General features: G+C 36.9%; 2 protein-coding genes and 1 non-coding gene across 3 annotated transcripts; 2 read left to right on the top strand and 1 right to left on the bottom strand.

Moving 5' to 3' along the window:
* The first annotated feature begins 4,385 nt into the window (after positions 1–4,385).
* LOC130462978 (uncharacterized) lies at positions 4,386–5,795 on the top strand. The gene has a single exon (XM_056831983.1). The coding sequence runs from the start codon at positions 4,386–4,388 to the stop codon at positions 5,793–5,795; it is 1,410 nt and encodes a 469-aa protein (XP_056687961.1).
* On the bottom strand, positions 4,916–5,024 carry LOC130464665 (small nucleolar RNA R71). The gene has a single exon (XR_008925029.1). It is a non-coding gene; the product is annotated as a small nucleolar RNA R71 (small nucleolar RNA).
* Positions 5,796–11,062: 5,267 nt separating the features above from the next.
* On the top strand, positions 11,063–21,322 carry LOC130462977 (uncharacterized). The gene is made up of 7 exons (XM_056831982.1): positions 11,063–11,095; positions 12,913–12,927; positions 13,242–13,256; positions 13,349–13,363; positions 13,686–13,738; positions 19,904–20,294; positions 21,242–21,322. The coding sequence occupies exons 1-7, from the start codon at positions 11,063–11,065 to the stop codon at positions 21,320–21,322; spliced, it is 603 nt and encodes a 200-aa protein (XP_056687960.1).
* Positions 21,323–21,651: the final 329 nt, after the last annotated feature.

The following is a 21,651-nucleotide window of genomic DNA, read 5'->3' as shown; positions in this document are numbered from 1 at the left end:
AAGGCAAGAGTATTACACCAGTCCTTAACCCAGAAAACAACTAAGCCTAGAAGGATACTGAGCATACCTGGATCGTCACCACCTCGCGGAGGAGGACGAGGCGCTTCTGGGGCTTGGGCTGCCTGAGCCGTTGGGTGATCATCCTCGCCATCGAGGATCTCAACCGGCGTAGGAGACACAGCCCTCCTGCTGGGACCAGCTCCTCCCCTAGCATCCCCCCGTTTGGCTGAGCCTTCTGGAGGGGGGTGCTGTCGAAGAGGAGTCACAACCATGGGGACGACCTCGACCGGAGAATCCGTAGACTTCTCCGGCACGTCCTCCTTCTTGGGACGCCGGATCCCCGTCTTGACTTTAGGACGCTTCCCCGTTGCGGAAGCATCCCCCTCGTCGGCCTTGCGCTTTGAGCCAGCCGGACCCTTCTCACCCTTCTGCAAAAATAGACACAAGCACCATAAAGAAAATGACGAACCAATAAGACCAACATCAGTGAAGGTAAGATAATTTACTTTCGCCGGGGCACCCCCGCCGAGTCCTCTCAGCTTCTGGTCAACCATCTGGGTTAACCACTCCTTGGTGTTAATGACCCCCTTCTCTTGCGGCGGAAGCTTGGACATGGCAACGGCTGCAAAAGGCGATTTTATAGAAGTTAGAAAGCAAGTAACATCCAATACAAAAAGACAGTAAGGCCAAGATACCTTGGTCCAACCCATGGTCTAGACCAGCCGCTGCCAGGAACACAGAGTCCCTGAGCTGAGAACACGACGGAAGCCAGGATAGGGGAATGTTTAAGTTCTTGGCTTGGGCCGTCACGGCCTCAACCTGGAAATGGACTGTGATTTTATCCCATTCCTGCGCCGTAAGGGCCGGAACTCCTCGTTCCCTCCTGCAAAGCGAGGACTTAGCTGCCAACGGCTAAACTTTAGCTCCGCCTCCTCATCGGCGGTCCACATCACCACCCACCTCATTCTCCAGAGATGGTGTTTTGACGGCTTGTCAAAGGTGGTGGCATACTCCCCTTTGTTAGCCAACTGGAACCAACCTTCAGCTCCCTTCACTTTCTGAAAGCGCACCAGCCTAAGAAAGGCATTGAAAGATGGCTTCAGGCCTAACAGCTCACACTTGGCAACGTACCCAAGTACGTTCGTCTAAGAGTTGGGGGTCAGTTGGCAGATACCAATGCAGAACCCATCCAATACCTCCTCCACAAAAGGATGGACGGGGAAGCGTAATCCACTCTTAAAAGCTCCAACATACACAGGGAACTCGCCTGGGCCTACGTCAAAAATAGTAGATGCCTCACTTTCAGGAAATCTCATTTCGTAGCCCGGACCGGTATTCATACCAGCGGCATAATTTTCTTTATGCCTATCCAGCCATTTAAGCCACTTCGGGTCAGCCCCAATATAACCTGCATCGATTTGAGCATTCTCACCCTGGACGCCCCCAACAACAACCTGAGGCGGTCCAGCTACCTCTTCAGCTTCTTCACCCCCAGCCTCGCCGCCGCTCTCGTCTGGCTCCGACTCATCGAACGAGGCGGCAGGCTGTTCTGATGGACCAGCTTCCATCTCTTCCATCCAGAACTCGTCAAAGTAAGTACCCCCTTGACGAGCACTACTAGTCTCACCTGGGGAAGTCCGGCTTGTTTCCCCCGCCGGCACTTTGATGGATCTCCCCCCTGAGAAAGAAGGGTCCATCTGCTGACCTCTAAGCCGCAAGTCAACAATATTTGCCGTCTTTTTCGTCCTCGCCATCGTGTCCTGCATAAAGACACAATGGGAGGCCGAACTTAACGACAGGCTTAAAAGGAAACAATGAGGGATATTGGTGCGGCGCAGATCAGACCACCATATCCAGGAGCTCCAACCTTAACGGCTCGAGAACCATAAGCCATTGTTCCGAAAAGAAAAATAGACGACACCAACATTGACGAATACAAAAAATACAAAAAAATAACTTATTGAAATCAGGACCTTACCTCAAAAATAACGGAGATGATGGCGTCACAGGTGAGCGTCATGAAAAGAAGACGAAAGGCTCGTCCGGTCTCTCCTTCGTCTTAAGAGAATGGGCCGAATCGAAGAAAGCGCCAAGAATCTCGGTAAAATCTCTCTCTAGGGAAGCACATAGGTGAATTTTGAAAAGTGAAAAATGAAAATTTTACACTCCTTCACATATATATAGGGAGGGCAGATTGGGAAAGGTCGCCAAGTGGCGCATCCTGCTCGGTTCAAAACGCCCAATCAGGAGATCAGGGGTCAAGGAAGGGCATCAAGCTAACCCTCTTACCTTAATACCCTTCTTGAGGGGCAAATGATGTGGGTAAAAATACCCTTGCTTACGTGGCCCAATTGCCGCTAGACATGTGGCACTCCCTAACTGGCTGGCCGCCTATTTGGCTGCCACTTAGAAGTCACCATGTGCTCCTGAGTGACTGGCTTAATTACACTAACCCCTTTAAGGCCCAAGGCCCATACAGAATTTGATGATGGTGACACATGTCACCATCTGGCAAACCAACCAATCATATGAGCTCACCTTAGGGTTTCCCCCAAAAAGGGGGGACTATAAGTATTCCCATTTCCCAAGAAATGGACACACAATCCTAGACCAAGAAACATTCTACTACTTACTTTAATGCTTTCTGTTTATTAATTACATCCTCCTTAAAACTCGTGTCTTACTTAAGCATCGGAGGGAATATTCCTACGGGAATATTCTTGTTTTGTAGGTGCGCCGCCGACGTGGACTGGACTCAGCGCTACGTGGAACCTGATACCTCCTCGTCATCATCCAAGGAAAAACTCCCACAACACTATGTGCTTAGCTATTTCTTTCTTTCTTGTTGATTGTTATTTGGCTTACTCAAGGTGGTAGGGACATTTTTTTACAATTCTAAGTAGTAGATTTCATTGGTTCCGTTCCTAAAATTGTTTAGTGAATTCCCTATTAGTAAAGTAGCTCTGTAAATAATATGTTATGTTCTGCCAAATCTGAAATTTCTGCATTTATATACTATCTTATGCATTTGACTATTGAAGTTCAACTGTTAGACGCATATACTAGAGTGCAAAGCAATGGAAAGCTTGAGTTCAAAGGAAAATAATAATAAAAAATTTGATAGATTACATGTGTATTACCCCTACTAGATCATTGTTTTCATGGTGTTTTAATAGTTGTAGATTTCTGAATTACAATGCCGCTGCTTGCTATTACCTGTTATACCCTATGCTAGTTTATATTAGGGTGTGTAATCAAGCTATCAAATCGTTTTCTTGGAGTGGAATGAGAATTTAATAACTTGATAATTTTTTTTTATTAAGTGAAAAGGGTTAATCTGGTGAAATTAATGTAACCTGAACTTAATCTTACCTTGCTGAAATTGTCATTTTAAGTAATCACTTAAGTCTATTATCTGGAATTCGTCTATATATTGTTCTATCATAAAGTCAGAGCCCAAATTACATGGAGTAGTCTAACTAGAGTTCATTGAATTATTGCTTGATTCTGTGTGAACTTTAAGGATGTCTGAAAATCTGGTTTAAAAGTTGCTGAAAGTATTCTGATTAGTCTCTGGGATGCTATTTGATTAAACCTCATAATCACCCTTTATTGTCACTCTCAGTGAGGTGTTAATGAGGATATTTGTAATATATAAATTCTGGTTCAAAGAGCAATTACTAAGACTATGCACAACTATGTCTAGGTGATTGAATTTTAAATGTAACTAGGGGCATGCATGTGATGAGTTTCTGTTTTCTGAATGCGTTCTACTGAATTCTATTTTACAGTGGCTACTGAATGCATTTGCAGTAGCTGTTATAATAAAAGCATATTGTTCATTAGAAATGTATAGTGTTTTCAGGTGTTAGTTTTGCTTGAAATGAATTCATGATCCTTGTAGTTATTCTTTAAACAAATCATTGTTTGGGAAATCAAATCGGATGTTCATTTTGAGAAATCATGTCATTCAAAAATTCATTTCTGAACAGAGTTTAAATATTGGGTTAGGAATTAAACATGCTGCTTATATTTTCATTCTTCCAGATTCATTTAATGTTGAAGTCATGTATTTAGATGAGCACCTAACTATCATTATATATTCTATTCTCATTTAAGTGATCCGAAATTTTAAGATTGTCCATGGCAGTTTGTTAATATGTTGCAAATCTTAGAACACGCTACCTAATCAATCAAACTGAAGATGTTTAATCTGTCAAGATGTTTTGAGTCCAAACCTTCTCAACTTTTGTACCCCATATTCTGAAAGATTAAATTATAACAGCAAATAAGACTTTTAGAATGTCCATTTTCTTTTTTTTTTATGCATTCACTTAAATCTTGAGAATAGTAACTAACTTTTTAATTTTTTACTTTTCAGGTGAATGAGCGGTGGCTCACCTATTCCTAAACTCAAGCGAATCAGGAAGTATATCGATTCTGTGAACATCATAAGTCAAGAGCGATTCATCTACGCGTTTCAAATAGATCAACCAGAAGAGGTGAAACCAGAGGAAGTTAAACCAACAAAAGACAGTCTAAAAGGAGCGAAAATGGGTGAACGAACTTTTAAGGAGATGGCAGCCCCAAATACGGGAGATGATCCTCTCTGCATTGTGTTTACAGAGTTGGACAAACCCCTAAAGCTGAATTCAGGTTTCCTTAATCTTCTTCCCAAATATTATGGGAAGTCAGGTGAGAATCCTCATCGACATTTAAAAGAGTTTAAGGTTGTTTGTTCTTCTATGAATCTTGAAGGAGTTGAACAGGATCATATTAGATTGCATGCTTTTCCTTTTTCTTTGCAAGATGTAGCTAAAGATTGGTTGTATGATCTTCCTGCTGGATCAATTAAGACTTGGAATGTTATGGCATCAACTTTTCTAGGAAAATACTTTCCAGCAAGTCTAATTGGATCCATCAGGATGGAGATATGTGGCATTAGGCAGCATGATAATGAGTCCTTGTATGAGTATTGGGAACGTTTTAAGAGATTATGTTCATCCTGTCCCCAACATCAGATTAGTGACCAACTATTAATTCAATACTTTTATGAAGGCCTATTGCCTACTGATAGGGGTATGATAGATGCTTCGAGTGGGGGGGCATTAGTGGATAAAACACCAACCCAAGCTAGGGCTTTAATTTCTAATATGGCTCAAAACACCCAACAACATGGTACTAGAAATGATGTTAAAAGAGTAAATGGAGTTGATTTAAGTGGTATTCAGAATCAATTACAAGAAAATGCTCAACAAATTGCTACTTTAACTACTCTTGTGTCTAAAATTGTTGCTAGTAATGAGTCTAAAGCTAGAGTTTGTGGAATTTGCTATAATGAGTCTCATCCTACTGATAAATGTCCTGACTTGCAATCTGAAGATGTGAATGCTATAGGTGGTTATTCTGGCCAAAGGAAATATGATCCTTACTCACAGACTTATAATGAAGGTTGGAAAGACCACCCTAATCTAAGGTATGGAAATAGACCACAACTTCCACAATCTGATCAACCAAGGCAATACGGTCAACCAAATCCACCATCCCAATCTGGTCCTTCACTAGAAGATTTAGTTAAGCAACTAACAAATCAAATAGGGCAAGTCCATAACCAGGGTGTTGAGTATCAAAAGAAAACTGACACGCGCCTTCATCATATAGACACTCAAATAGGTCAGATTTGCACTTCTCTAAGTAATCTTGAAACTCAACTTTCAGGTAAACTTCCATCACAAACAATCCCTAATCCCAATGGTCATGTTAAAGCTGTCACGCTAGGAGTGGTAAAGTGTTAACTGAACCTAAAATGAAAAGTCGTGAAGTTGAAAAAGAGATAGAAGTCAATCCTAAAGTTGGATCAAGGGAAAGAGTGGAAAGTGAGGGTACTGTGAAGGAGAGTGAAAAAGAAAATGAAGGGGAGAGTAAAACTGAATCTGATTCTGTTGTTTCTCGTTTTAAAAATTTGCCTCCTTTCCCTTCTCGATTTTCTAAAGCTAAGAAAGAGAGTTGACAATGAAATTCTAGAAACTTTTAGGAAAATTGAAGTCAATATTCCCCTTCTTGATGCTATTAAACAGGTACCTCGTTATGCAAAGTTTCTTAAGGAACTTTGTACTAACAAAAGGCATTTTCGTCCTTCTGAAAAGGTAAGTATGGGGGAAAATATTTCAGCTATTATCCAAAAGAAGCTTCCCCCTAAGTGTAAGGATCCTGGCATGTTTTGTATTCCTTGCAAGATTGGTGATTCTAAGTTTGAAAGGTGTATGTTAGATTTAGGAGCCTCCATTAATGTTATGCCGAAATCTGTTTATGATACTTTAAATGTGGGTTCTTTGTCTAAAACTGATATTGTTATTCAGTTAGCTGATAGATCTAACGCATTTCCAATAGGAGTCTTAGAAGATGTACTTGTGCAAGTGAATGAATTGGTTTTTCCTGCTGACTTTTATGTTCTAGATATGGGTGATAGAAGTGATAGTGTTCCACTTTTGTTAGGTAGACCATTCCTGAAAACTTCTAAGACTAAAATTGATGTTCATGAGGGTAATCTAACTATGGAATGTGATGGAGAAATTATTAAGTTTAATATTTTTGATGCTATGAGATACCCAAGTGATATCAATAATGTTAGTTCCATAGATACTTTTGATGCTTTTGATTGGATGGCTCATGATGTATTTGATAAGTGGTGTGACAAACTGTTTGAAAATGATGTTCCTGATTATATGCGTGAAATTTCTTATTCTTCTGTTGTAGCCGCGTCTGATGTGGTTGATGTGAATGAAAAGTCTGATTTTTCTTTGCCTTTATCTGTGCCTAAATTGATTCCTTCTATTGTTCAAGCACCTATTTTAGAGTTAAAACCCTTGCCCTCTAATCTGAAATATGTTTATTTGGGTGCTAATGAGACATTGCCTGTGATTATTTCAAGCTCATTAAATGAATTTCAAGAAGCAAAGTTGTTGAATGTGCTTAAAAATTATAAAGAGGCAATAGGATGGACTTTAGCAGACATAAAAGGCATTAGTCCCACCTTATGCATGCATAGAATATTTCTTGAACAGAATGCTAAACCCACTAGAGAAACTCAACGAAGGTTAAACCCTTCAATGAGGGAAGTTGTTCAAAAGGAAATTATTAAATGGATAAATGCGGATGTGATCTATCCTATTTATAATTCTCAATGGGTAAGTCCTATTCATGTGGTCCCTAAGAAAAGTGGAATAACAGTAGTTGAGAATAATAAAGGCGAGCTTATCCCCACTAGAGTTCCTAATGGATGGAGAGTATGCATAGACTATAGGAAGCTTAATCAAGCTACTAGGAAAGATCATTTTCCTTTGCCTTTTATTGATCAAATGTTAGAAAAACTTGCTGGTCAGTCATTTTTCTGTTTTCTTGATGGTTATTCTGGTTATACTCAAGTTCCAATAGCTCCTGGAGATCAGGATAAGACCACTTTTACTTGTCCTTTTGGTACATTTGCATTTAGGAGAATGCCTTTTGGATTTTGCAATGCCCCTGAAACTTTTCAAAGATGCATGATGAGTATTTTTTCTGATTTAATTGAAAAAGATATGGAAGTGTTTATGGATGATTTTACTGTTTTTGGTGATTCATTTGATAGATGCCTTCATAGTCTGTCTCGAGTTCTGAAAAGATGTGTTGAAACTAACCTTGTGTTGAATTTCGAAAAGTGTCATTTCATGGTTGAACAAGGTGTAGTACTTGGACATATTGTAAGTGCTAAAGGTTTAGAGGTCGAAAAAGCTAAAATTAATGTCATTAGTTCATTACCTTATCCTACCTGTGTTCGTGAAATTAGGTCATTTTTAGGGCATGCTGGCTTTTTCAGATGTTTTATTAAAAATTTCTCTAAAATTGCATCTCCTTTATGTGTTTTACTTGGTAAGGATGTTGTTTTTGACTTTAATGATAAATGCAAGAAAGCTTTTGATGATCTGAAAGATAAACTGACCTCTTCTCCTATTATTAGACCACCTGATTGGTCATTGCCTTTCGAAATCATGTGTGATGCTAGTGATAAAACAATAGGTGCTGTTTTAGGTCAAAAGAAAGATAAAGAGTCTTATGTGATCCATTATGCTTCCAAATCTCTTGATTCTGCCCAATGCAATTACACTGTGATTGAAAAAGAAATGTATGATGTTGTTTTTGCTTTGGAAAAGTGTAGATCTTATTTGCTTGGCACCCATGTGATTATATATTCTGATCACGCAGCTCTTAAATATTTGTTGAAAAAGAAAGAGTCAAAACCTAGATTGCTTAGGTGGATGCTTTTGTTGCAAGAATTTGACCTTGAAATTAGGGATAAAAAGGGTGTAGAGAATCTGGTTGCTGACCACTTAAGTAGGATTGTTCCTAGAGATGATTGGCCCTTAATGACCGAGTTCTTTCCTGATGAACAATTGCTTTCTTTATGTCATATTGATACTCCTTGGTATGCTGATATGGTGAATTACTTAGTTACTAGAACATTTCCTCCTACATTGTCTAGAGCTCAAAAGGAAAAGATCAAATATGATTCTAAATACTACTTCTGGGATGAACCATATTTATGGAAATCTTGTTCTGACTTAATAATTAGGAGATGTATAGATAAACCTGAATATGCTTCTATTCTTCATTTTTGTCATAATCTTGAAAGTGGAGGGCATTTTGGTCCTCAAAGGAATGCTCATAAGGTTCTTGAATGTGGTTTATATTGGCCTACAATTTGTAAAGATGCTTATTTGTTTTGCAAGTCATGTGAACGTTGCCAAAAGACAGGTAATCTGTCTAAAAGAAATCAGATGCCTCAATCTGGTATTCTGATTTGTGAGATATTTGATGTATGGGGTATAGATTTTATGGGTCCTTTCCCGTCTTCTTTTGGTAATGTCTACATTATCCTTGCTGTTGACTATGTTTCTAAATGGGTAGAGGCAAAAGCGGTGATAACTGATGATGCCAAAACAGTGGTTAAATTCGTTAAAAGTCATATTTTTAATAGATTTGGCATGCCTAAGGCTATTATTAGTGATAGAGGAACACATTTTTGCAATAAAACCTTTGGTTCCCTTCTTGAAAAGTACCATGTGACTCATCGAGTAGCTACTGCATACCACCCTCAAATTAGTGGTCATGTTGAAGTGTCTAATAGAGAAATAAAGTCTATTCTAGAAAAAATGATCAATCCGAATAGGAAAGACTGGAGTATCTGTTTAGGTGATGCTCTATGGGCATATAGGACTGCTTATAAAACACCTCTGGGAATGTCACCTTTCAGACTTGTTTTTGGGAAATCTTGTCACCTACCTGTGGAAATTGAGCATAAATCCTTCTGGGCGAAGCAATGTAACTTAGACTATGATTCTGCTGGAAAAGCAAGGAAGTTACAACTCCTTGAGTTAGAGGAATTAAGGCTTGAATCTTATGAAAATGCTAAAAACTACAAAGAGAAAACTAAAGCATTCCATGATAAAATGATAGCTAGGAAGTCTTTTCAAGTTGGTCAGAAAGTTCTTTTATTCAATGCTCGACTTAAATTATTTCCTGGAAAGTTGCAAACTAGATGGCTTGGTCCCTTTGTTGTTACTAATGTGTTTCCTCATGGTGCAGTGGAAATAAAGGACTTTGGTACTGATAAAACTTTCAAAGTTAATGGTCACAGATTGAACCATTCTATGATCCAGCTTATGTGCAGATGATCGAAGATGTCACGTTTGAGGAAATCTGACAAAGAAATGAGAACGTCGAGCCAACGACTTAAACTAAAAGCGCTACTAGGAGGCAACCCACGATTGTTTTCTTATTTTGTTTTCTTTTTGAAATTTATTTCTCTTTACTGCTTTCATTTTCTGCAAATTCATTTTATTTTAGTTCACTCCACGGGTTATTTTCCATCCCCTGCATTTTCTGTTCCCCTTCCCTTCACATAACTAACCTAGGATAAAGTATCTCTCAAGGAAGCATGGATAACTTACAAATCTTAGAATTGTAGTTCAATTCTTTATTTTATTTTTTTGTTGTCACAGGGTTAGTCATTCTTCATTGATTTATTTAGTTTATGTGCAGTAGTGGAAACTCAGTTTTGTGGCAGAGCTAGCTATCAAATAGCTTACCAAATGCATTATCATGACTCGGCCAGAAACGAGCTAGGCAGAAATACATTCAACTGCACCATTTCTGAACCACTTAATTGAGTCATCAGCAACCTTCACAATCACATTAATGGATACTAGAGTGCCCACCACCCATGCTATTCCAATGAGAGAAGATACATAAGCTGATGAAGTCAGAAAATAAGCTTATATCTCACTACATCAGTGAACTGACATCATCAGCAGCAGCAGATTCTGAACCACGGCATATTGATCAACTAATCCTCAACATCAGTGACTTAACCAGCTAAGTCCCTTCGTTCCTCTCTACAATTTTCGTTTTTTCTCTTCATTGGGGGCAAAGGTTTAAGTCTGGGGGAGTTAGAAATGGTCATTTTTAAAGGAAATGCTGCCAAATTTTTTCCAGAAGTCTCTTTCATAATTAACCAAACTCAGTTGTGCTTGCGAGATAGGGAAATAAAAGTTAGTTCTTTTGACATCCAAACCAAATGACTGACAAGTGAAAAAAAAAGGTGGTTTTGTCACAAACTAGCTTGCATTGGATCAATGTGAATGATATCTAAAGATAGCATAAATCCCTCTTTGACATGGTTTGTGCTGCATAGTTTCGCTTTCCCTTTTTGCGATGAGGCCCGAAATGGAGGGCCACGAACCTCGTAAGACTCACTTTTACTTCCCTCCTTATTGATCGTCCAAATTGGGACTTGCATTTTAGCTTCACGAGATCGATGACCAAAGTGTACAGGAGAGAAATGATTAAGGCATTTTATTTCTTTCATAATTAGAGCTTCCAGAGTATTTAGGCCTTTTGTCATTTATATATATTCACAAAAATATTCACAAAAATTCCATTTGCTTAGCCATGTTGAGCCTTAATATCCTATTTTTGGTTACAACCTTACATTACAAACCTATGGCCTATACCCGAGCTTAGTTAAATGGAGCATTGTTATTCAGATTGTATTTCAAAGGTGCTTGTTTGAAGGTGATTTGGATATTATTAAAAAAAAAAAAAAAAAGGAAGAAAAAAGAAAGATAAGAACAACAGAAAATAGTAGTCATTTGTACTCTGAGGAATAGGGTGACAAAAGAAATGAAATGATCAAAGATGAAAAAATAAAGAGGTTGTCAAGTAACGGTAAAGTTCAGAATTGTAGTATGATGTTATCTGTTGTTAGAAATGATGGTGGGCAGATTATTATAGCATATTGTTGAGACCTTACAGCATTAAAGGTCATGCTTTATTTTTTATTTGCTCCATTAGCTTGGCTCTATTTAACACCACATTCCAAAGTATTTCCCTACCCTTAACCCTAGCCCCGTTAAAACTGTATATAAGTCTTGTTTGATCTCCTAAGTACACTTTGTTCCTTTAACGGTGGAGGGTAAGATTTTGTCTAAGTCCTGACGAGGGTCGTCAAATTAAGTGAGGCATGAGCTAATATGGTTGTGCATCTATGAGGGAAGATTCAAACTTAGGGGAAAGGAAGCGGTAAGATTGGTTGGTCAACTAGGGTGCTAAATTCTTGTTTCGTATTGTTCAATGATCCATGCTTGTTGGTAGTGATATAAAATTTATTTTGAATTTTATGAAAATATTCACTTCTCTCATTGGTTTGGATTGTCCAAAATAACTTGATTTTATTTATTTATTTATTCACATAGTACATCTTAGTTTTATTTATTTTGATCGAGGACGACCAAAAGCTAAGTGTGTGGGAATTTGATAAGTGCATTATTTAACATATATTTATTTCCTTATTTTAGTTATATAGCCGTCCTTAATCTATTATTTTTGGTCTTTAGTTACTTTTAATAATTATAAACATATTTCTCTCAATTTTATATTTTATTGTTAAATTAACCTAAATAGCAACCGGTTATGTTACAGGTACTAAATTCTTGAGAAGCCGGAGTTTGGTTGCACACGAGATATTAACAGTACAAGAATTGGGAAGCATTGAAATAGTCCATCATTAAATGAAAGTCACGTACATCTCTATTCTATAAAGGAACAGCTGAGGTCTTTTTGATAACTATGCTTTTCGTGTCCCCAAGTTAAAAGACAAAAATACCCCCATTAGTTCTATAGTTTAATTTCACTACAGACCTACTTTGAATGAAAGAATGTAACGCCCAGAATCAAGATTACGGGCCCATTACCACATAATACAATCCTCATTATGTCAATTACCAAATTTGGTGTTGATTGATGGATTAAATCAGGAAATAAATGAAAATAAGGAAAAGAAAATATTACAATTACTACAGTTGCCAAATGAAACGAAAACGAAAATTATTACAAATCAAAAAATGAACAATACAGCTAAACGAATAAAAATTTTCAATGTAACTGCAGAAACCAAAAACATTCAAAAAACCTCTCCATTGCAAATCTACTGCCGTTCTCAAAAGAACCACATCACCGTTCTTCCTTCTTGAAGTCGCTCCCACACGTAAGCACACTATTCGTATGAAACCTTGCAAAAAAAAATATAAACAGAAATTAAACAATTTTTTATAATAATAATTCATAGATTTTAATACATAACCATAAAGAAACAGAAATTAAACAATCACTTTTTTAACAAATTCGTGAATTTCAAATTTAATTGTATGGACATGTTCAAATCTGTGTATGCATAAAAATACAAGGAATATGTACGCATAACAATATATTTTTTATGTATACAAGACTATATAAAAAATAAAAACAAAATTAAATTTGTGAATTTATGCATAAAACAAATGTTCTTTTCTAATATTGTTGCGTTTATTTATTTTGCAGATTCCTACATATAAGGTAGGTAATATTCTTGCTTTTAAATCATTTTATATTTCAATTATGCATTTGGTATGCATAAATTTTAATACATAACCATAAAGAAACAGAAATTAAACAATCACTTTTTTAACAAATTCGTGAACTTCTAATTTAATTGTATGGACATATTCAAATATGTGTATGCATAAAAAATACAAGGAATATTGTACGGATAATAATATATTTTTTATGTATACAAGACTATATAAAAATTAAAAACAAAATTAAATTTGTGAATTCATGCATAAAACAAATGTTCTTTTCTAATATTGTTGCGTTTATTTATTTTGCAGATTTCAACATATAAGGTAGGTAATATTCTTGCTTTTAAATTATTTTATTATTTCAATTTATGCATTTGGTTAAATAATCACATAATTTTTTAAATTTTTAATTGCAGATTTCAACAACAAAGGTATGTGATAACATTAATTTCTGTTATTAGAATTATGATTTTAAATATAATTGGCTTACATTTGTTTTAATACAGATTTTAATTGGGGTTTGAAGTTCATAACGAGGTACAACGACCAACGACATACGGTAAATTCGCAATCTTTAAAATCTGGAAGGAAAACTAAACCCCTCATCTTTCTGATCTTTGCTTTCCAAAGTTAAATCTGGATTGTTTTGCATTTTTTTGGTTAAATAATTTATAGTACTCTTGCCAGATGGGTTTGCATTTTTTATGTTAAATTATGTAAATCAAACATCTAAAATAAATTATGGTTTTGCAGGTTATAATTTCGGTTTTAAGTTCATCAAGGCATACTAAAAACAACAGCATAAGGTATGTGGCCAATCAATCTCTTCAACAAAATAGTAATATGCATGCTTTTTTTTAATATATTTAATTATTACAGATTACTTTTCATGCTTTTAATTGATTAAGTTTTTATTTGATTTTAAAATACCCTTCTCAGTTTTAATTATCAAGTAACTTGGTTAAACATGTGTTCTATAAAATTTAAAAAAAATATTTAAGGTATACATGCGTTTACTGATTTTAATTAACAATTACATAATTTAGATCATGCTTTTAATTACATAGAACAAAAAGAAAATCATTAAATTTCATTCGAACTAAATCAATAAATCAACCCATAACAACAATACAATCACATTTGATCCAATAAAACCCAATAGTCTCATGAAAACAGCAAAATCAGATATTTAATCAATAAACATTAATCCCCTGCATAAACAAAACCCCAATCCAGACATCACTTTAGTTCATAAACAAAACCCCATAATATCACATATAAACCTGTTGAACATCAATAAAATTGAAATTAAAATTAGAATATAACCCCATGCACTCAAACTATAATATTAAGTCCATTAAAACATGTCTTAAACCCTAACCAACCATAATATCTTCCAAAACTAAATTAAACAAAAAACATCAGAATTCAGGCAGTAATCGACATCAATTGTAAATCAAGAACAAAAAAGATAAAGATGAAATACTAACGTCCAATTCTGAATGACATTACAAACAGCTTGCATCATCCGAATAACCAAACCCTTCTGCAGCGCCTGAGTTTTATCGAGTTCATTCCGCTGCGTAGCGAGCATCCCTTGCTGCAGCGTCACAGAATCCATTGACTCGGCATTGTGAGCTATCAAAAAATAAGGAAATATCATTTTCAAAACTGATTTGGCGTTGTGAGATATCAAAAAATGAAAAAAGAATTATCTGGCACTAATCAGAGTCAAAGGAAACAAATCAACTGAAAAAAAAAATTCACATTAAGACCCACATAAATCCCAAAAAACCCAAAATCTTCTTTATTCAAATCTAACCGTAATTGCAGTCAATTAAATCCAAACATTTGGTTAACTTATGAAATCACTAACACAGAAAATACATAATCACCATAGAGTTAACATAAAGGACCATCCTAAGTACTTAAAATGTGTTTTGTAAGAAACCTAACAAACGAACGAACAAAACCCACAAATTCCTCACATTAATAGAGATTTAAATCAATTCCCTTCAAAATAAAATTCAAATAAATCATAATTTCGCATTGATAAGTTTAAAGCATGTCAAAGACCCCAACACTTAACCTCACCAAATTAAAACATGTCAAAGATCTCTTGAGACTTTATGCATCTCTCTAACATTAAATTAGAACAAAATCACCACTGTTCCACAATCAATACTCAGAAAACTCGCAATTCATCAAATAGTGCAATTTTTTAATTCGTAAATGAAATTCAGTCCAAATCTAGCAATTTGATCATAATTGTCAAACAATTTCAATAATTATTTAGTCAAATTTGATCACAAATATTTAGTCAAAATTGATCATAATTGTCACGCAACTTCAATAAAGATTACAGTTCCTATCCAAACGCTTAGATTTCATCACAACAACTCAAATAACAAATAATAAACCATGAATAGATGCATGGCTGACCATACAAATAATTGACAAACATTGGCCTAAGTTTTCCAAAGTTAGACAATATTATGTACTTAAGTTTTCCAAAATTAGACAAACGGACAATGTTGGTTCCAATCAAAACATACAAATATTAGGCCATACAAATAATTGACAAACATACAAATCTCACCAAATTAAAACCACGTTAAATTCAAGAAACATACTAATAATTGAAAAACACATAATACAAATTAAAACTGAGGTGGGACCCCAACACTTAATCTCACCAAATTAAAACAAACTTACATTAAACAGAACCTCACCACCACCTCGCTCAGCGCCTTGCGCGCCTCACCACCAATTCGCCCAGCGCCTTGCGCGCCTCACTAGCGACTTACCACCTTCCTCTCCACAATGATACGACATGCAAACCAAAAATGCAAAAAAAATTAGTCAAGCAAACAATTAAGCAAACGAACACAACCTAAAATCAGAATTCAAGCAACAATTAATCGCTAAACTATACGAGAAAATTTGGGCTTATATTACACAAAACCCTTATTCTGAGTTGAAATTAGTTAAGTTAGCATTTTTGGAACAAATCTTATTCTGAGTTAGAGAAGAGGGGAGAGGGAAAGGCGAGATTTTAACCTTATATTTCATTTTCTGAGTATTTTCGCAATATGTTGATCGGATCTTGAAAGGATCGCCATTTTGATCGCAATATTCTCGGGATTTTTGAGGTGGATCGCCATTTTTTAGGAGAGAGAGGAAGGAAAACAGAAATATGAGGAGAGAGAGAGGAGGAGAAACAAAATGAAATAGGAATAATGAATGAAAGGAGCGGCGGAATGAACCGAATTGGAAAGGGTTAAGTCGGTTAACTGTTAAGTATATAAAGGAGTGGGCTTTGAGAATTAAATGGGCTTCTTTTCTTAACTTTACTAAAACGAAAATGAGAGTTTATTAACAAAAGCAAGAAAATTTTATCATCTAAAGTTTTTATAATATTAATACGAAAACAAATAAAAATTGACAAGTTATGTTTACGTGAAATAGGCTTTCGTTTTAGTAGAAAAGAAAAATGAAAATCATCAAAATAAAATATTTATTTTAATTTAAATTTAAACTTTCGTTTAAATAGAAAAGAAAAGCAAAAGGAAACAAAATATAATATTTATTTTATTTTAAATTTAAATTTAAACAATCGTTTAGCAAAAAAAAATGCATCAAAATAAAATATTTAATTTATCTCTATATTTATTGCAACAAAAATACAATATAAACAACTTATGATAACCAAATTAATAGGTAGTTTTATGGTTTTATAATGGACGAGACGGAGATCAATGTATGCAAGATCAAAGGTCGATATGGAGGGATAAAAAGAGACAACAGAGAAAATCGCTCACTCCAGATCAAAAAGATCGTCAAAATGCCAAAAGAATCTCAGTTATGCATGTGAATACCAATCAGATGTTATAGCTACTCCTGAAAGTCAAACTCAAACACCATGTTCCGAAGGGATTCAATTGGTCATAAGATTCGATTTTTCGTCATGCAAGGCTACGAATATTGTATGACCTCAATATCGCAAAATATGGACTTTGCGAATGATTTTTAGTGCCTAATATTTGTAAACTTCAGCACGCATCGCGTGCATAAAATACTAGTAGTAGAATAATGAAAGACTTCTAATCCACTAAATCTCCACCCAAAGAAGCCCACTATTGCAACAAAGAGAAGAAAGCCCACTAAAGTAATATCAGTTAATACATGTGATGATGGAAGACTCATTCTTCATACCTAGCAGGAATCCCTCCGTAGTTCTTGGCTCAACAACAACAAACTCAAGGTACCAATCTTCTAGTTCCGATCTCTCCGGTCAAAAAATTAGGGTTTGTCATATATAAATTTGCATCTCAACCCCAAAAAGGAGGGAGGACACACACAATAGTTAGAAAATCACCAGTTGAAGATTGTTAATTACGTTTGAGTTGGGCAATTGGGAAGAGAAGACAACCATTGGAGTGGAGCTTTGCCTCAATCCAAGGCCGAACAAGAATAACGGAGGAGTACGGGGTCGAAGCCGGGTTCGTTTGGTGTTCTTGCGCACAAAATTAATGAGTTCTTCCTCTCAGTTTGTCAAATTCATACGTTTTTAATATCTTCATGACCTGCTCATTCACTTTGTTAATTATTAGATTTTTATTTTCAATATTATGAATTGATTTTGGATACTATTATCTCCTTGAGTGATTTTGCCAGTTAATTATTATTTGAAGTTGCTTTTGAATCATTGCCTAAACTACTACTATACGTATTACTAGTGTATGTATGGTGCTAATTATTGTTAGCTATATTTTGTAGCTTAGTTTAGATTATATAGTAAAGTGACCCCTAATTTACATTAAATCTGCAATCATGGTTTAATTTAAATTAGAGAGTAAGTTTAGTAATTAGTCTAACCATTTAATTTGTTAGAATAATTAGGACTAATGATGTCTCCTAGTTCTTAATACTACCAAGTCTAATTTATACACGTTGCGATCAGATTTGTGTGAGTTTGGCTGGTTTAGAATCAATTTGGCTTAGTTCATATCGATTATGAATAAGGGAGTACATGGAGCCTTTGTTATATAAGGTTCTACAGTTAGTCTAATAGTTAAAATTGGTTCAATCGTCAAGATCAATCATGGTTACGATTAATAAACTAAATCGAGCAAGGGTCATGGGATTGAAACAGTTAGTTGTGTCATCACTTGTAAATAGTAGATTAGTTACTCAGTCACTTAGTTCTATTGGTTAGTATTATCTTCAAGCCCCCAAATCTATGTAAATAGTACGTGTAAATAAATGTGTAGTCCAACTTAATTATGTGACTGAAAATGGTTTTAGTTAAACAATGAGTTTAGGAACTCTAATATTCTCTCTGTGGGATCGACCCGTTCTTACCCTTTTACTACATGTGAATATTTTTGAAGGTCTAAGATAGGTTTTTAATTTAATGCGGTAAACAACACGTATCAACCTTGTAGTCACGGAGTCGACCATCAGTGCAGTACTAGTACGAGAAGAAGACGGCAGACAGTTACCTGTTTACTACATCAGTAAGTCTCTCCTTAGCGCCGAAATGAGGTACTCCCATCTTGAAAAACTTTTCCTTGTATTAGTTGTTGCTTCCATTAAATTACGCCATTACTTCGAATGTCACCCTATAACTGTTAGAACTAACTATGCCATGAAGTCAATCATGAGGAAACCCGAGTTATCTGGCAGGGTGTCCAAATGGGCAATACAATTAGGTTGTCACGATATCAGGTACGAACCTCGCACAACCATCAAGTCGCAAGCTCTAGCAGATTTTGTGGCTGATTTCAGCCCAAGCCTCCAATACGAAGTCGACCAAGAAATCAACATACTAACCGATGGTGGACTCTCATCGACATGGACTCTGCATACTGACGGATCCTCCAACATACGGGGGACAGGTCTAGGCATTTTGCTAAAATCGCCACAAGGGGACACCATAGTACAGTCTGTCTGTTGCGAGTTCAAGGCTACCAACAACGAGGCAGAATACGAAGCCTTGATCCTGGGATTATCCCTAGCACTCGACATGAGTATCCGTCGACTCGAGGTACGTTGTGATTTATTATTGATTATCAGTCAGATTAACGACTCGTATGCAGCAAAGGACTCGGAGATGCAGGCTTACTTGGAAATAGCAAGAAGGCTCGTCAACAAGTTCGACTCATGCACCCTACAACAGATACCAAGAGATCAGTACACCCAGGCTGACGCCTTAGCCAACCTTGGTTCAAATATCAAACCCAAGCTCACTTCCATCCCCGTAGTCCACTTAATGTACCCAGCCATCACCAAAGATAACCTACCCATCACCGAACAAACTTCACCAACTCAAGTGCCTTCATGGCGCGACCCCTACATACACTGGCTCAAACACCATACCATCCCACCTGGAGTCACCCAAGAAAAATCCTTCCGCATGAAAGCTTCCAGATTCATCTTGATCCATGGGATACTGTTCAGAAAATCAGTTGCAGGACCATACCTAAGATGCTTAGATCACGACGAGGTCGAGTCGACACCATGCAACATACATGATGGCAAATGTGGAAACCACGCCGGAGGAAGAAGCTTAGCCCGCAAGACTCTCACCATGGGATATTATTGGCCCACCATGAAGAAAGACGCAATTGCCTTCGCCAGGAAATGCGACTCTTGCCAACGGTTCGCATCCATCTCTCACCAACCTTGTGAAGTACTCCACCGCATCTTATCCCCTTGGCCCTTCATGAAGTGGGGGATGGACATAGTGGGACCCTTACCACAAGCATCAGGGCAGCGCGTCTTCATGTTGGCAATGACTGATTACTTCTCCAAGTGGATCGAAGCGGAAGCATTCAAACGAGTTTGAGATACTGAGGTCATCTCATTCATAAAGCGAAATGTCCTTAGTCGGTTCGGTATCCCTTCCGAGATCGTCTGCGACAATGGTTCTCAGTTTATCAGCAACAAGACAAAGAATTCTGCAGCAGGTACGATATCACCCTGCACACCTCAACACCGAGATACCCTCAAGCAAATGGCCAAGCCGAGTCAAGCAACAAAATCATCATCAACAACCTCAACAAGCGCCTTGACGACGCCAAGGGAAGATGGGCAGACGAATTACCTATGATCCTTTGGCCTGACAGGACGACACCCAAGACGGCGACTAATCATACACCTTTCTCCCTAGTCTTTGGTTGTGAGGCAGTCATCCCTCCCGAAGTCGAGCTCCCCACGGCAAGAAGCAGTTTCATGGCACCAGGAATGAACGATTCAGTCTTGGCCCACGATATCGTTACCGTTGATGAACTCAGAGAAGCGGCATTGGTCAGAATGGCATCATACCAACAAGCAATCCCGAGTAGCTACAACAAGAATGTGAGAGTTCGAGTATTTCAGCAAGGAGATTGGGTTCTGCGCAAAGTCTTTCCAAATAAAAAGGATCCCCGACACGGCAAGTTGGCTCCGACATGGGAAGGTCCTTACCAGATCGTAAGATGATAGAGCGTCGCCAGCATATCAAATAATAACCTAACTCGGTCTTCCTAACTAAGTAGAAAGGGTAAGAAAGGGTCGAACCCAAGAGAGGCTATGAATCAACCACCAAATGCTATCGAATATAAAAGCTAAGTCAGGTCGGGGGTGCTTTGATTTTTTAAGAGTTCTATACTAATTAGGACAAACTAAGATAATTAAAGGATGAAAATTCAATTAAGAGAGACTAAGGTACGGGCAACACCACTCAATTTAATCATGAACGGTTCAAAAGCATGAGGATTAGAAGCAATGTTAGGGAATAAATTAGTGGATAGTCATCTAAGGCACCTAACTACTCTATCGAGCTAGAAAGGATAACTTGATCATGAGCTACAACCTATTTTCATGGTGCAAAACATGAATTCAAGCAATAAAACGTAAGTTATGATGACAATATAATCCCATAGACTTGGAAGCCCTATTTTCATGGTCTTTTAGTCTAGCAATCAAAAGGGAGCCTACCACTCAATTTCATCTTTCGATCCTTGGTTGAGGAGACTAGAAATAAGTCTAAATGATGATCAAACATGAAGACTAGCAATAAAACCCTTTCAATCAACTAATAAACATCCCACAATCACTAAAATCCCACATGCATAAATCACTTGCTCATGACTCAAAAGAGGGGTTCACCCGAACCCTAGAAATTTACTACTCACAATCCATGGAAATCAAACCAACAACAACAATAATCGAGTAATACATGATAATAAGTTGATAATGATTAATGGAAATCAATAAGTAAGAACAAGAATTGAATAATACCACTACTTGATTAATTGAAATAGAAAGTAGAGAAGTTTAGAGTTTACAATGAAGCTTCAATGGAGGAAATTGCTGAAAATGTGAATTACAATCTTGATTCTTGATCTTGAATTGGAAGATTAATCTAACTAAGCAAGAAAATTAAGCCAACTAAGTGTTTTTCTAGAGAGAGAATCTGAAAATATGAGAGAGTGTATATCAAGTTCTAAGCCAAAAACGATAATAATCCCCTTAAGATTGGGGAATCCGTCAAAATAAAAAAATCGCAGACCACGTCGTCCCGGGCGGGATGGCTTGTCCCGGACGGGACGAGAGAGCTGAGCAAAAATAACAAAGAGTTCCAGTAGCAAAATCCCGCCCGGGGTAAAATTCGTCTCGGGCGGGATGGCTTGTCCCGGGCGGGATGGTCCTCGTCGCGGGCGGGATGAGTCTT

The sequence above is a fragment of the Spinacia oleracea genome, chromosome 6, assembly GCF_020520425.1.
Source record: "Spinacia oleracea cultivar Varoflay chromosome 6, BTI_SOV_V1, whole genome shotgun sequence".
Taxonomy (NCBI): Eukaryota; Viridiplantae; Streptophyta; class Magnoliopsida; order Caryophyllales; family Amaranthaceae; genus Spinacia; species Spinacia oleracea.
Note: the sequence above shows the minus strand (reverse complement) of the source record. Positions and strands in the feature narration are given on the sequence as shown.